Below are 15,367 nucleotides of genomic sequence, written 5' to 3'. Positions count from 1 at the left end.
TTTGTCATAGAAGGAGATCAGGTTCGTCAAGCAGGACCTGCCTTTCATAAACCCATGCTGACTGGGCCTGATCGCCTGCTCGCCCTGCAAGTGCTGCGTGATGACCCTCAAGATAATCTGCTCCATGAGCTTTCCTGGCACTGAGGTCAAACTGACAGGCCTATAGTTCCCCGGGTCTGCCCTCCGGCCCTTCTTATAGATGGGCATCACATTGGCTAGCCGCCAGTCAACTGGGACCTCCCCCGATAGCCAGGACTGCCGATAAATGATGGAAAGCGGCTCGGCCAGCTCCTCCGCCAGTTCTTTCAGTACCCTCGGGTGCATCCCATCCGGCCCCATCGACTTGCGCACATCCAAGCTCCTTAGCAGGTCGCCAGCCATTTCCTCATGAATAGCAAAGGCCACATCCTGCTCCCCATCCCCTTCCGCCAGCTCAGGGCACTGGGTATCCAGAGAACAACCGGTATTGCCGCTAAAGACTGAGGCAAAGGCGGCATTAAGCACCTCAGCCTTTTCTTCATCCTTAGTAACTAGGTTTCCCCTCGCATCCAGTAAAGGATGGAGATTCTCCTTAGTCCTCCGTTTCGCATTGATATATTTGTAAAAGGATTTTTTGTTGTCTTTAACGGCAGTAGCCAGGTTGAGCTCCAGATGAGCTTTGGCCTTTCTAATTTTCTCCCTGCACAGCCTCGCTACATCCTTGTAGTCCTCCTCAGCGGCCCGCCCTTTTTTCCAAAGATTATAAACCCTCTTTTTTCTGCTAAGCACAAGCCGCAACTCTCTGTTGAGCCAGGCCGGTCTTCTTCCACGCCGGCTCGTCTTTGGGCACGTGGGGACGGACCGCTCCTGTGCCGTTAAGATTTCCTTCTTGAGGAGCGCCCAGCCTTCCTGGACTGGAGATACAATTCCTCTAACTTTGAGCTTTTTCAGAACATAGTAAAAATGTCTTATTAGCTATATTGAAGTTTATTTTCAGTAGTTACTTGCGGAATGGCTCTCAGTTCAAACTCATTCTTAAACCGGTTGTTACTGTAACTGTGTTATTTCTCACTGTTTACAATGCATTTACTATTTCTGTTTCTTACTGCTTGGATATTGACATGATGTATAAACAAATTATTGAAGTAACTGGAAGTTTTCATTGAGCCAGTATATGGAATTGCACCCTTGCAGCTTTCACTTTTTCATGTAGTTGTTCTGAGGTGTCAGGTCTCGGCATTTGGATATTTGGAATGAAAGCACTGCAGAGAAGTGATTATCTAATTCAAAATAATTGTGGTTGGATCTTAAGATCAAAATTATCTGTGCTATGCTACGTTGTTCTTAAGTTGGTCTTTATCTTGTTTTGCCTTTTTTTTTAAAGCTAAATAAGGATAATGACTGCATTTTTAAGTGTAGTGCCTGACAGAGAAAGATATCACCAACCTGACTTGCGTCCTGAAGTTTTGACAGCTCTGTCACAATGTTTTACAGTAACTGGAACTATGCAGTGGGAAGTGGGTACATATTCCTGCATTCTTACTCTTTTTCTGTACTATCTCTTAAAAAAAGATCAGATTCCTCTAGCGTGTTAAGAGACTACTCCTTTAGGAAACTTTAGAATGTAGAAGTCAGCTCCATTCTCTGCGTGATTTCTGTTGCAGTTTGTCTATTGCAGGTGCCAGATACAGACACAGACACATTCTCTGGTGTTTGTAGCTAATAATTTGGTACCATTGGGCCTATCCCATGTCTGTTCTGAATTCTAGCATCGTGGGACTAGATGGAAAGGCTTTCACTGATTTCACATAATTTGCTGCCTTTTGATAAGTGAATGTTTAGCTCACGTTTATGTGGAGAGTGATGAACTTCTCCAGTATTTTCAGTGTAGTGATTGTAATTGTTGTCAGGTAGGAAAAAGGCAGTTAAAAAACTGAAATGAATTTGACAGGTGACAAGAGTTGTGGCTTGCTTTGCAAGTCTACTTGAAGGCTGTAGTCATTTGAGTGAGTTACAGTGTTCTTCTAAGGAAAAAAAGTCTTAGTGATTAACTAGAGCTTTCCTCTTGTACCCAAGGGAGGAGAGTGGGTTTAGCTTCCAGCATGAATTAACACCTCCTAAGTTATTTGGAATGGCCCTGGTCAGGGTCAGGATCTGTGCAGCTGAATACTTCTCACTGACTATGCCAAATTAAGCTGACTAAATCCTGTTTGGGATAAGCAAGAGGATGTCTGAAATTCACTTTACATTTGTGCAACCAGAAAAATGCTCAGGTCACATTGCTTTATGCATGTAATGAAAAGTTTAAAATTTTACATGAACATACAAACACACATAGTAAACCAGAAGCCATAACTTCTTTAATCCAAAACCCCAAACCAAAATAGAACAACCAACAAAAAAATGTGCTCTGTTCTTCCACTGGTTTAAACTCTGATACGCCTGAGTACCAGAACTGTACATAGCAAATAGGTGTCTGTATTCTGAAATTTGCTTTCTGCAGTTTGGCCTTGCTGAACTCCTGTTAAGAGCACGATGACGTATTATATTTGAGACAGATGTTATTCCTGTAGGAGCATTGACATATGCAGCCTGTCATGGGCTCCCTAGCTACACTGGAGTGGATTATCCACAAGATAGGAGGGGATGAACTTCACTGAGACTTGAGGACTCTGACAAGTTCTGGTATTATTTCATGTATTAAGGTTTTGGTTTTGCTATTTTTCCCCTTTGAAAACAAGGCCTTTTTTCAATTTTTTGTGTGTGTTTTTCTTCTCTCTCTTATTCTTTATTCTTTCTTTGAGCTATGCAAATGGATTTTATGTGAAGGCATTGTTTTGGAAGAGAAGTTAGACCAGGGGGGCCAGAGGTTGAGACAGTAGTAAAGGAACATTCCGGGTTTAGTTTGCTGCTGTCTGAAAGGTTGTTTAGGATAATTAAGGTCATTTTGTCTCTACCTTGGTACTGGTCTGAAAAATAGTTCTAATTTTGTATTTCAGATGTTTGTTGCTTAGTGTCTGAATGGTAATAAAGTTCTTTAAAGAAACTGAGACAAGCAGCTAAGTAATTCTCCAAAAAAGAACAGGTTTCCTTGGGTTTCTTAAAGCAGAGAATATAGTACGAAGAGCAGCAATAATGAGGAAAAAGAGTAATAGATTTGAAAATATTCCCTGTTGAATAATATTCCCTCTTTTCTGGTATAGAGATCTGAGTTTTTCCTAGTGCTGATCATTTTTAATTGTTATTTTATAGGACCAGTTTACATTGAACAGTCATAACAGTCATGGCATCCAACAAATTTGTCATTAAGGTAAGTAGAATGTTATAGCTTTCACTTAAAAAAAAAAAAAAAAGCAAAAAACAAAAACACAACAAGAAAAGGAAAAGATACTTCATGATACTGCTTAGAATGTTTGTACGGTGTTTTAAAAAGCTAATGATGAAGAGGTGCATCCTTCAGGCCTATGGTCTTGGTAGCATATTTTGTATCAACATTTCTGCCTTTGGAAGCAAACTTCTTGGCTTGCTGGCACAGTGTGTCTGAGGTTGGCTGAATATTAGAGTCATGTAACTAAAAGTGATTAGTTGTGTAGCTAGAAACTGTGTGAATTCTTGATAAAACAGTATTTGCCACCAGACATAAAATTTAGCATTGATTCTTCTTGTACTGTAGTCTTGCAATATTATTTGTGTAATTCCCAGATAATCTAGGAATTTGTGGTTTAAGGGCAGTATTTTTCTTAAACTTTTTTTATCACATATGACTCTTCATTTTCATCTTTTCTTGCCTCTCTTCCCATTCTCAGGGATTAGTTATTTTATATCTGGTAAAATGCTGTTATGGTTTCTTTTGCAAACAAATTTAGTGATACGTCTGAAGTGTGACACTTTTGAAAACATTCTTTAATAAATATAGCACTTTGTAATTCTTTTAGCATAACTGTATCAGTTTATTAATTAACAGCTAAACTAATTGCTTAGTAAAAATTGTGAAGCCTTCTCTTTTGGACCATCTTTCCTACTTCTGTTTGTTCACGTACATCTGGGGTAGTGCATTTCTGAATGGTTAGAGTAGTTTTCTTAACAGAAGAGACTTTTTTTTTTTTTTTTGGAGTACAGCTACAAAAATCTTCCTGGCTGATCAGGCTGTGGAAGCTGTTGAATCTTATTTTTTTGTGGGTAACAAACCTGTTTAACAAACAGACCAATTTTAAAATTATTATTATTATTTTTTTTTTGCTATGGAGTACAGTCTGTGTTCTTTTCCGTGGAAAAGTTATCTTATTTAGTGGGATACTTATTTAAATCTTTTTACTGTTTTAACGTAATTGTAAACCTTAAATTGACATTATCATGTCATTTTTTTCCATGTTCTCCTTTATTGACATACTGTTCAGTACTTCTCAGTTAAGGTAGGAGTTAGGAGGAATATCTTTGATTTTGAGCTCATTTTATCTGATATGCTGACTTCATATGCTGCTGGTGTATTGACAGGAGAACAACAGGACCAAGGGGTAAAGCCATTGTTTTTCTCAGCTGATCTCTCTTGATATCATTAATAGTAATGCAAGTGGTATGAGTTGAAGTATCTTTGCTAGATAAAAAGGCCTAAGATGATTGGTTACTGACCTGCGTTATTACAGTTTGCTGATTCAGCATAGGCACTTCACTGTTACTCAGTATGTACCCTGGTAATCACTAAGTACTTTAATATCACCACCTGAGCAGATGGATCATTTCACATTGAGCTTGAATTTGTAGGTAAGCAATATAATAGGTATAGCTTTTGAGATACAACTTCATTTTCTTCCCACTAACCTTTAAGAAATGAAGAATAATTTTTGCATGCACAGAATGTTGAAAATTAACTCATATTGACTTTACATTGCATATTTGATACGTTTTATTCAAGGCAGATATGTAAAAAGCTAATTGGAATTCATTTTGGGCAGAGAGATGCATATCATTGTATTTTAGACCAGGGATCTTCTGTGTGAATTTTTGCTTCTTTATATTCATTGGTTGTACATTTAATGTGAATAATTCATTTCTGAAAGATAGCCCAACTTCTACATGATTTTATTTTTTCAAGAAAGATCCCTGTGCAGAAGATACTCCAATAAAGCGCAGAACATATTACCACTCTTCTCCGCAGGGAGAGTATGGAACATAGTATGTTTTTATTTTTAGGTTCCTTGTGTTTGAAATCGATGGGGATATTTTATGGAATCTGAAAATCTGTTTCATGTATGCCTTGCCTTCTCTGTTCTCTATTTTAGATTTTTACATTTTATAAGTATGTGTACATTAATCTTTTTGGTAAGAGACTGAAATGTGCAGCTAATTCATCTTTCAAGTCTTGGCTAACTTGAACGTAATTTAGGAGGAAAACACCTGTCATGTTTTTAATGGGTTTGCTTCTTAAAAGTGCACGTTAAATCAGGATCTCAGTACCTCCAGTGTAATGGTCAGATGTTTCCAGTAGAGGGAGGGGTTGGCTTATCTTTGAAAGGTGTTCCTAAGCCTGCTTTTATGGGCAATTAAAAGCGAATGGAATAAAATAATTGATGCAGTAAAATTGCTTTAAACCTTAATACAGAAACTACAGTTAAGTCCTAAACACACATTCTTTGCTTGCCAAGTGGCTGGATGCCATAGTTTTGTGATGTGCAAGAGATAATATTTTATACAGGTTAATTTCATCAGCCATTTTCAATTTTAAGTAATATTGATACTTCATAAAGCACTATATGGTAAAATACTCCTAAATATGTAAAATCAGACATACAAATTTAATTAAGCTTTCTGTGTTGCTAAAGTATTTTACTGCTGTTCTGAGAAATAAATCTTAACTTTAATTGGTGAGGCTTAAAGCAAAATCATGAACTCTATACAGACTTGAAAAATAATATCACTAGGGCCTTGTTTAAAACTTTGGACAAACTAGAAAGAATTACTCTTCCAAAATTATGTAAATTGAGTTTATCCATATGAAACTGCAAATCTAAATACAGAAAATTTTATAGCTGTAATAGAAAAATTTCATTTACTGTTTTCTGCAGTTTGTTCATTTGCCAAACACTGAAGACTTTTTAAGTTGTTACTACACTTCAATAGCTCAACTCAAAAGGAAGCTTATTTTACTTTGGCATTTCCTACTTTCAGAAATTAAGAGCCTCTGTTCTATCTCAGAGTTGCAGGCCTTTGCTAGTGTATATCTTAGATTTAAGATAATTATAGTTTGTGTTCCCTCTGGTCATCCAGCACACTCTGCAATTGATTTTTCTATAGTGTTCCTTGTTATCAGTTGAAATTATTGTATGCTGGGAGTGTATATGAAACCCTACTTGGTCTTTCCTACTTAAATCTTTTTTTACTTTGTATTGTGAGCTCCTTTGAAGCAGCAAGCATTTTTCTTTCTTTCTTGGGAGTAAAGCTAGAGGTATTGAATGTGACTGGATAGGAAAATAAAAGTGTGACTGGAATGTAGTCAATCTTCCCCTTTGTTTTGCTTCTTTATGCATCTGTTACTTAATTATCCATAATATAATGAAATCATTTATATGTTGCTTTATAAGAAAACACATCATAACATCTGTCTTTGAAATATCTTAAAGTGCCCCATGAAAGTGTGCATACAAATTATGTTGATTGTAGGCCCTAACGGGTAGGTAGAGAGAAATGGAAAGATACATTTGGTTTTTAGGGTCTTTAGCACAGACCTGCTCATGGTACTGTTTTGTTTGGTCTGGAATAAGAAAATGAATGATTTAGTTCAGAGGGGCCATTGTGACTTCATTTTTTGGTATTTCCATGCATGTTTAAATCTCTTAATAGATGTCTAACGCTAAAGCTTCTTACTGTATCTCTGATCTTTCCAGTGTACTTTAATTTTCTTGCTACCAGCTGAAATATTATACAATGATGGTGTGTTGACAAAGATTTCTGTATCACGTATGTCTTTCATTCTGATTCTTAGATGACATTGAAGTGGTCAAGTAGAATAAAGCTCATATTTCTGTGTAGTGTGTCCATTGAATTAGCTGATTGATATTTCTGTAAATATTGATCAAATCAAATATCTGTAAGTTAAAAATGCCCCCTGTGAGAAGGAGGGGCATATTTACTTTCTCTTGAAAATTGTTTGGAGAGGGGGGAAAAAAAAAAGATGAGGATTTTTTAATCTAATTCTGTAGTCTGTTTCCCTCTAATGAATAATGGAGGATATTAAAAGTGTTTTACTGCTATATTAAGTCCATAGATACATGAATGGAGTGCTTTCAAGTGGAGAATAAGAATCAAGAATACTGTTTGTGTTTAAGTACATTTTTCATATGTTGTGACTGTTCAAAGTTACTAGACTGGTACTACGGATTTTTTTGCATAAATAGTTTTGAAAATTGTAACAATGTTTTCTAGTTCAAGTTGTGTTTTTTTGAGCACTTAGTTGAAATAAGTAACACATGCGGTATCTCTGTCCTTTTCCATGTTGCAAAGCTTAGAAATGTGTGTGAAATTGCTGTAGTTGGAATACTTGCAAATGTTTCACTAGAAATATGCTAAGATTCAATTTTCTAAGAATAAATAGAATTTGTAAAAGTATTTTGAATCTTAGAAGTATGGTACCAGAGGTCTCAACTGATTAAACGTTGTTGAATTTTACATTTGATGTGTATTGTGTGTTCTTATGCTTGCTTTATAGATCTTTAAGATTTCAGGAATAGCTATGTTAACCATTTAGTGGTGGTTTTCTAGGGATGTAGTTCTCCTAAAGTGATATTGCTTAGAACAATTATAAATACAAGTAGGTGGAATTAAGTACCATCATACACTTGTGTGATGTTTGTGTTAATTTCTACATGCGTGCATAAAATATGACACTTGTCTTAAAGAAGATACCAAGGAACCTGTGGGAAAATGTGAATTAAATTGGGAATTATGAAGCACCAATAAAGGATTGAGAGACATCTATTTAGTTTTCTTTCTTACTGTGCATTTCAGTCCCAATTTTATGGGACTAGATATGGAATGACCATGGCGATGAGTAAATAAGTTCCAGAAGAAAGAAAAGAGAAAGTTGGGAGGTAGAAGGGGGAGGAAAATTGTGAGTGCATGTTCTAATTCTAAGCCTCCTGGAGTCAATGGAAGTTTCCTGACTGACCTCAGAGGATTAATTTTCAAGCTTAAGGAAATGATGAGTGGACGGAGAACTGAGACATTAAAGTGTTAGCAGAAAGGGAAAGGAATGGGAAGCCAGGGGAATAAACATCAGTAGGGGAAATGCTGCTTCCACAGGGATCATTTTGGATGAGGAGTAAAAGGACGGTTCAGCTTCTATTACTCTTTTGGCATTTGAAATAAATTAATCTGATTAGTATAAAAGTACTAGTTGTGCCAGAAAATGAGGATTTTGCTAATTGTGAACGCTATGCTACTGTGATGGTAGTATGATTCTAAACATACATCATACCAGGTGATCTGATTATTTTTTTTTAGGCATAATAAATTTGAAGTTGTTATCTCCATGACAATTGACTTAGGCCTTATTTCTGACCACCACCAACATATTTTTCACTTCCACTGTTCTGCTTCTCTGCTTGGTGGTACTGCCAGCATGACCCCTTGGTCCAGCAGTGAAGAAGGAAGAAGGAATGGGGAACTTAGAACCAAACTTAATTTCTCTCAGTCCAGCAAAACTTCAGGGCTTAGCAGGAGTTACTGCATGGGGTTGGTGATTGTCTTTAGGTCCTGGGAGAGGCTTCAGCGTGTGTTGTAGGTGAAATTCTTCAGTTTCTTCTAGTGAGTTCAGATGGGGTTAGGCTGGAACGTAAGGGGATCTCTGTTTCACACAATACCTCTATACAGTAGCGAGTAATGTCATATCGAAACAGTTTAATTGTAGTGATGCAGTTTTTGCTCTTGGTGTTAGAATCATAAAATTGAAATTGAAAGATTCTGCATGGTTTCACATGGCCTCCCTCCTGGGTAATGTAAATAAATTCTGATTTGTGGATGTTACGTGGGTATTTGGGTTTTGAGAGTGTTCTGACTGGACTATGAAATAAAATGAAGAAGAGAGGCTGACAACACATTTTAATTATTTCCTTATGTTTCATCCATGTAGTTCAGTACTTCCTTAAAAGGAATTTATTTTTAAAAGCAAAATTATTGCTTGGTTTCAATTCCCAGCTAAAAGCTTAGTTTCTGAACATTTTATGTACTGCAACAGTTACCATTGAACTATGACTTTGCAGTATTTTTCTTGACTCAATAGCCAAACTTTTCCTTAAATAATAGTACCACAGGATGTGGCACCCTATTTCAGTATTCTGCTGCAGTCATTGCTAAGCATGAGCACTGATGATGCTTGACTATTGTGAAAGCCCTTTAAACTGCTGATAAAATGATGACTCATGGTCACCTGATGAAAACAGATTCATTACCATGACTCCAGAAACTTTAGATCCCATATAAGTGTTTCACTTCCCACACTAGTTTGTCTAAAAGGGATGATGATGCAGTTATTTTCTAACAGTTGACAGCTGCTCAATTAAGCTGTGACAATGTGGTTGGCAAAAACTATAAATTCTAGTCATTTTTTTAATAATTTAAGGAACTAAAATCTGTATGAGCTGTGAAGAAATCGCCAACATTATCAGCCGTGTTACTTGGAGTGTATTCTAATCAAATTATACGTCTTAGATTTCATTTACCACTGCTAAATTAAGGTCATATTATGGTGGGTCTGACCCAAACCTCACCGAAGTCTGTGGGCTTTAGATCAGAGCCTTTAGGAGTATACTGGCAGCACACTGTAGCTTAACTAAGCACATAACTACTTTAACTTATCAACGATCTTCAGTTTAATTTATCCATCTTTTTTAAGCTCAGTCTGTTTGTCTGTAATGTTAATGTCAAAAGAAGTAGGCTGGAAAAATAGTGAAAAGTCATAGAGACAAAAATAAAATCTAAATCAGTTTTATTTTCATTAGGAAAAGAGTAAAAAGCCAACCAGTGTTGACAATTTGTGATTACTCAAGCATTGTGAAAAGATAAAGCAAAAAAAAGTGAAAAACATGAAATGAAAGTTTGTGTGTATGATTCTGTTACAAAGTAGAGAAAGGTAAGGCTTGATTCTTGGAATTTAATAGTGCTCAACAAGTAATTGAATGTAGGGTAGCATGGCATGGTTAACTCATTTGTAAATGATCAGGGGTTCCACTAGTGACTTATCTTAAACTAGTTTTCCTATGTTGACTGGAAACGTTTTTAATTTGAAGTGCTATGAGGTACCATACTTAAGGAAATCAAAGTATCAAGTGATTTCAAATTTATGTAATTAAAACTTGTGCTAAAATGGATAATGTCAGTTTGTGTATGGGACCAATACAAAAATGTTTGTTTTTAAACAGATACTAAGTAAAATTCATGATTTAAACGTTGACATGTAGAATCCCACAGTATTTTAGTTACATCTCCATTTCTGTTCTTTTTTTTCTCCATTGACTCATTTCAAACTTAGGTGATGGATATGATCTATTTTTTTGGTGCTAAAACCTGGTACGCATCTAATTTGAAAATAATGATCTGATCAGAACTGAATATTCAGTTCAGCTATTAAGGAAAATACTAGAAACAATATAAATTTCTAACATTGTAATATCAGTCATACAAACTCTGTTAAGAAGTTACATAGGGGAGAGTCATGGCTTGTTTTTTTTTTTTAATCCCTGAAAACTCTCCTCCATTTTTATTACCACAGATAAAATGGTAATGAAGAGCAAACATTTGCAGATTTAATAATGAAAGTTAATAATAATGACAGAAATACATTTGAAAAACTGTGTAATATGGTGTGAAGTGGTATCTCAATAGACAAGAACTCTTACTGCAGAAGTTCTGCAGAGTTTGTCTGTATTACAGCCCTTGTGCTGTATATTTCTATCCCTAGTTTTTTTAATAGGATAGAATCTGTCAACTTTTGCATTTGTGTGATTTTACTTGGGCAAATCAAGAGAAAGAGTAAATGCCTTTATATAATAAACAAAAACCCCATTAGCTGTATTAGTGCATTTAGTCATGCAAATAAATGTTTAATGAAGATAGCTTTTGGAAGCTTACTCCATACGCTGTACCTTTGCATATCAAACTAGTCTATGTTTTGTTTCCCCGCTTCCTAGAACATAATATTTTTAACAGTGCCTATATGAACACAAACTCTGCTTACTACGAAAGTGTCTGTAGTTGAGAAATTTTCCCTTGCGGAAGTGGGAAGAGAACAGTTTGTAGTTCAGATCACGTGCAGACAATTTGGAACCAAAAACTGAACTGCAGTGATTTGAGTGCTTTAAGATCATCTTTTCCTGTTGCTGTGTACACTTTGCTAGGGAAGTACGGTCCTTTTATGAAACCGTAAGACCAAGTGCTGTCTGTCTTGTTTTGTACTTTCTTGTCTTCGTCACATCTTTCTTTGAGGCCTCTGCTATTTCAGCTATCTGTACTTTTTACAGACAGATCCTCTTGCTTGAAATCCTGAATCTACAAGCCTCAGCTTTTACCTAGATTTTTTTCCTTTTACTATGTAACTTGCCATGTATGTCTGAAAGAGAATTCAAGTGGCGAATCACTGTTCAGATGCATCAAATATTCTTTGAAGGATAGGTAGTTGTTAGTATGAGGGGGAGCGAGGAAGAGATCAGAGGAGGGGAAGATTGACATAACATCACTGATTTCCACACAAGAACCAGCCACAGAACATTTTGATGTGTCCACAGAACATTTTCTTGGCATTTTCATATTGCCTCTGACTGGGGTTTGAGTGTATCTGTGAAAGTACTTTCAGAACTCTATCATCACTTTGCTCTGAAAACTTGTGCAATAACAAAACTAAGCTAAACTCGAACCCAAGTGCAAGGTCCTCTTTGGAAGGCCCTGCTTAGTTTCCGGGAAGTAGTGAGGGTGTCTGGCATATCTGACACCACTCAGCTGATGAAACAATAGTTTATATAAGATGCAGTTAAATCCCGCCTTTCAAGTTCAAGTCAATATTCTCCTATTTTAAACTCAGAGAATCATCTTTGTTCATTGAATATGCCAGTGATTTAATAGCACTCATAATTAATCAAATATACATAATTGTGGTTTATCCTGCTTTGTATCATACAGATTAAGATTGATAGAAGTGTATAGCTCTGAACATAAAATATTTGCCGAACTAAAGAGTTGGGAAAGGGCTAAGTCTTGGGCCATTAAAGATGTTCTGTTCAATGCCAAGATCTGAGGATTTGACAGTTAGTAGGGTCATGCAGTGTATAACTTTTCCTTCTTTATTTTTACATTCCTCTAGTAGAAATAAAATAAGAAGGCGAGTAATATAAGTAGCACTACCATAGTGCATTGCCTTGCAATAATATGATAATCTCCAGTAATGGAAAGGAAGCTTATAAAGAGATGCGGTACTGGCCATAAGTCTCTGGCTCTTACTTTGCTGGGTATTAAATTGTCATGTAGTTGCAATTTGTATCTCAGATTTTACAAACAATTTAGATGGTAGGAGTAAGTCTGACAAGTCTATAAAGTTGAATATGAAGCCCACATATTTAAAAAGAAAAAGTTCTTGACTCCAGTAAGTGTCCAGTAACAACTATACTGTAATATGAAATAGACTCAACAGCTGTGATTGGTTAAAATATTTCTTCATACTTATAATCAGTAAATACATTAACAGATATCCAGAGAGATGGTAGTACTGAGGATGAGAAGGATTTTTTTCTCTAATGGACTGCTGCTAATGTAAAGTTCCGTTTTTCTTTTACTCCAAAAGCTTTTGAACATTAGCAGGAACTAAGCAAGAAGTTCTGGTAGTCTGGTTCTGCCTTATTCAGCACAGTTTGCACTGAGCCCAGTTCTAGCCCTTACAAGTTTTTCCAAGTTGTTTTGGATATTAAATGAAAATTATAATTTGATAGTTATGTTCTTTTCTTTTTTTAGTTGTTTTTGGGCTAGTCTCCAAAATGGTTTTGTAAGGTAGCAGCTGAACTGTCCTCTGGCCAGCTCTTAGACTGTGGGCATTGTTAGGAAGTTTAGGAAGGCAGCGAGGCATTTGTGAAGCGTGACTTCCAGATTGGGTGTCCTGACTATTTTCAGGCCAGGACAAAACAGAATAAACTGGGAAGGTTGATGCATTACTGTAAATATAATATCTTCACATTGGAATAATGTGTGTGGGTTTTCTAGTATTTGGATAAATAAAATTTCTAAAAAAAAAAAAGTATTTCCCATTATTGTAGTGGAGGCAGCTCACAAGAGTGCATCATTTGGCAATAGGTTGGAAACCACCCCCCTCCCCCAAATGTTTTCCTCTGTTTCCCTTGTCACTAAATTTTCTCAGGCGATAGATCTTGTTTTAGAGCTGTGATACTGTAAATGAGGTACATATGGAGAGAGTCTAGAACATAACAACAGAGACACTTTGACTATACCCAAATAGCATTGTAAGTCTATGTAGCTGTCAGGTTGTCATAGCAACAGAAAATCGTATCTCCGTTTGTAGCCAGGGATAAGTCTCGACTACAAAACTGCAGAAAACTTTCTTGGTTGAGAGTATGGATTCAGCCAGTTTGCTCATGGAATGGATTGGGGCTGTATTCTGTTAGTTTGACTGTGTAAGGAGAAATAACATTTGAAACTGCAACATGAACTTTAGCTTTTTATTATAAAGAGCTGAGAAATTGAGAACTTCAGCATCATCACTAGTTGTGGGCTCTGTTGTATGGCGCTTCCTGGAATTGTGCCTGAACAGTAGTACAGAGTTGTGCCTACTGCTCAGAGAGTATAGAGGCTCCTGGAATAATTGAAACTTTTATCCTCCTTCTGAGTCTTTCTGTTCTCTGTAAGAAGTGTCTGTCCCTTCACACCAGCCTTCTGCTATGTAGATACTAGTGATTTGAAATCAATGTTAAAGATAGTTTTTGAATTGGCGATGTAATGGTATATAAGGTCGTAAGCTGTATGAACATCCATTTTATGGTAATGCCCAAATCAAAATCTTTGCTGCTGCTGCTGACTGTTGTCATACTGGTACTTCATTTTTGAAATACTTAATTTTTCTTCAGATTCCAACACCGTTCTAGGGGTAAGATCTTGAACAGCAGTGGCATGCTCGTTTCTCTAATCTGACAATCTGTAAAGTAGTTCAGTGATCCTCAAGGTGTTTCTATTTGTTTCCTTCTTTTCAGTAATAGTTTGGGCTTCAAAAAGTAAGTATGCTGCAAGTTTAAAAGTTAAAATGCTCAGATATTAGGCCAGATTTATTTAAAATGTAGTGTCATTTAAACATAATGCTCTTCATTATGTTACTAGCGTGGTGAAAAACAGCAATTTTTTTTTCTGTTTTTGTTGGGTTTATTTGTTTTATGGCAATTCCATTGTGGACTGTACAGTGGAGGCTCCCATTTATTTGAGGTGAGGACTTTTCCATGATGTGTAAAGACCCTTTGAAAATTCTTTTCTGAGACATCGTTCTCAGCAGTGAAGATCTGCCTTGGTTTTACTTTCATGTTCATAACATTGCTGTAGAGAGACGATTATAAGTCTTCCCCTGGTTTTGCTAGAAAGTAAAATGAAAAGGGTCAGGGCTGCGGAACAGCATGCGGAAGGTCAGTACTTGCTTAGCTGTTTTTGAAGAGCAGGGGGGTATGTTTAACTTCTTGAATAGTAGACAATCTGCAGGTTGTAAGCATGAAAATGCAATAAGGTATCATTAGTATTAAAAGGAACAGATTGCATATGAACAAGTAATGGGATTGTGACAGTTATGCTGCTAGCTAAATGGAAAGACAATCTGTCACCGAGTACTTGGGTATGCTGGAGTTTCCCTCTGTGATTTCCACAGGAAGCATCTGCAGTCTGATTTTATACAGAATAAATTCCCAGCTAGGTCTGTCTTTGTTGCTTGCAGCTGTCTTGAGCCAATCCATTAATGTTTCTGGACTAGAGCAGAAGCTGAACATTAACAAATTATTCCATGATGAAGAAATGCATGCCATGAAGCTTTATTTAGCTCACGAAATTGTTGAAGAGCCCAGTCATGCTGAGATACAATTCTTGCATTCCTTCTTTGATGCAAGATAAAGTTTATAGTGAGGGAAAAAGTGTGTAAACTGTTTTCATTCACCCTTTAACAGTGACTTTAAGGCTTTGCTTTTTTTTTTTTTTTTTTCCTCTTTACTTTGGACATTCTGAGTGCGTAAGAAATACTTCTATATTGAAATAACGACGGGACGACGGGTAACAGCACGATGAACCTGGGAGAGAGAATTTGCAGGCTTTTGATGCCTCATTGCCATTGCCGGCAGGAAGAAAACACCCATGGCAAGCCGGGGCCATG

General features: G+C 36.6%; 1 protein-coding gene across 2 annotated transcripts in view; it reads left to right on the top strand.

Annotated features, from left to right (window-relative positions):
* The window catches only part of SLX4IP (SLX4 interacting protein), an 81,570-nt gene that overhangs the window by 4,512 nt on the left and 61,691 nt on the right, over positions 1-15,367 (top strand). For both annotated transcript variants that reach the window (XM_035552840.2, XM_035552841.2), the window contains exon 3: positions 3,232-3,289. In XM_035552840.2, coding sequence (XP_035408733.1) covers positions 3,263-3,289 — 27 coding nt within the window. In that variant the 5' untranslated portion in view covers positions 3,232-3,262. The remainder of the gene's footprint in view (positions 1-3,231; positions 3,290-15,367) is intronic.

This window comes from Cygnus atratus, chromosome 3 (genome assembly GCF_013377495.2).
Source record: "Cygnus atratus isolate AKBS03 ecotype Queensland, Australia chromosome 3, CAtr_DNAZoo_HiC_assembly, whole genome shotgun sequence".
NCBI lineage: Eukaryota > Metazoa > Chordata > Aves > Anseriformes > Anatidae > Cygnus > Cygnus atratus.
This window is presented reverse-complemented; position numbering and strand designations above follow the sequence as displayed.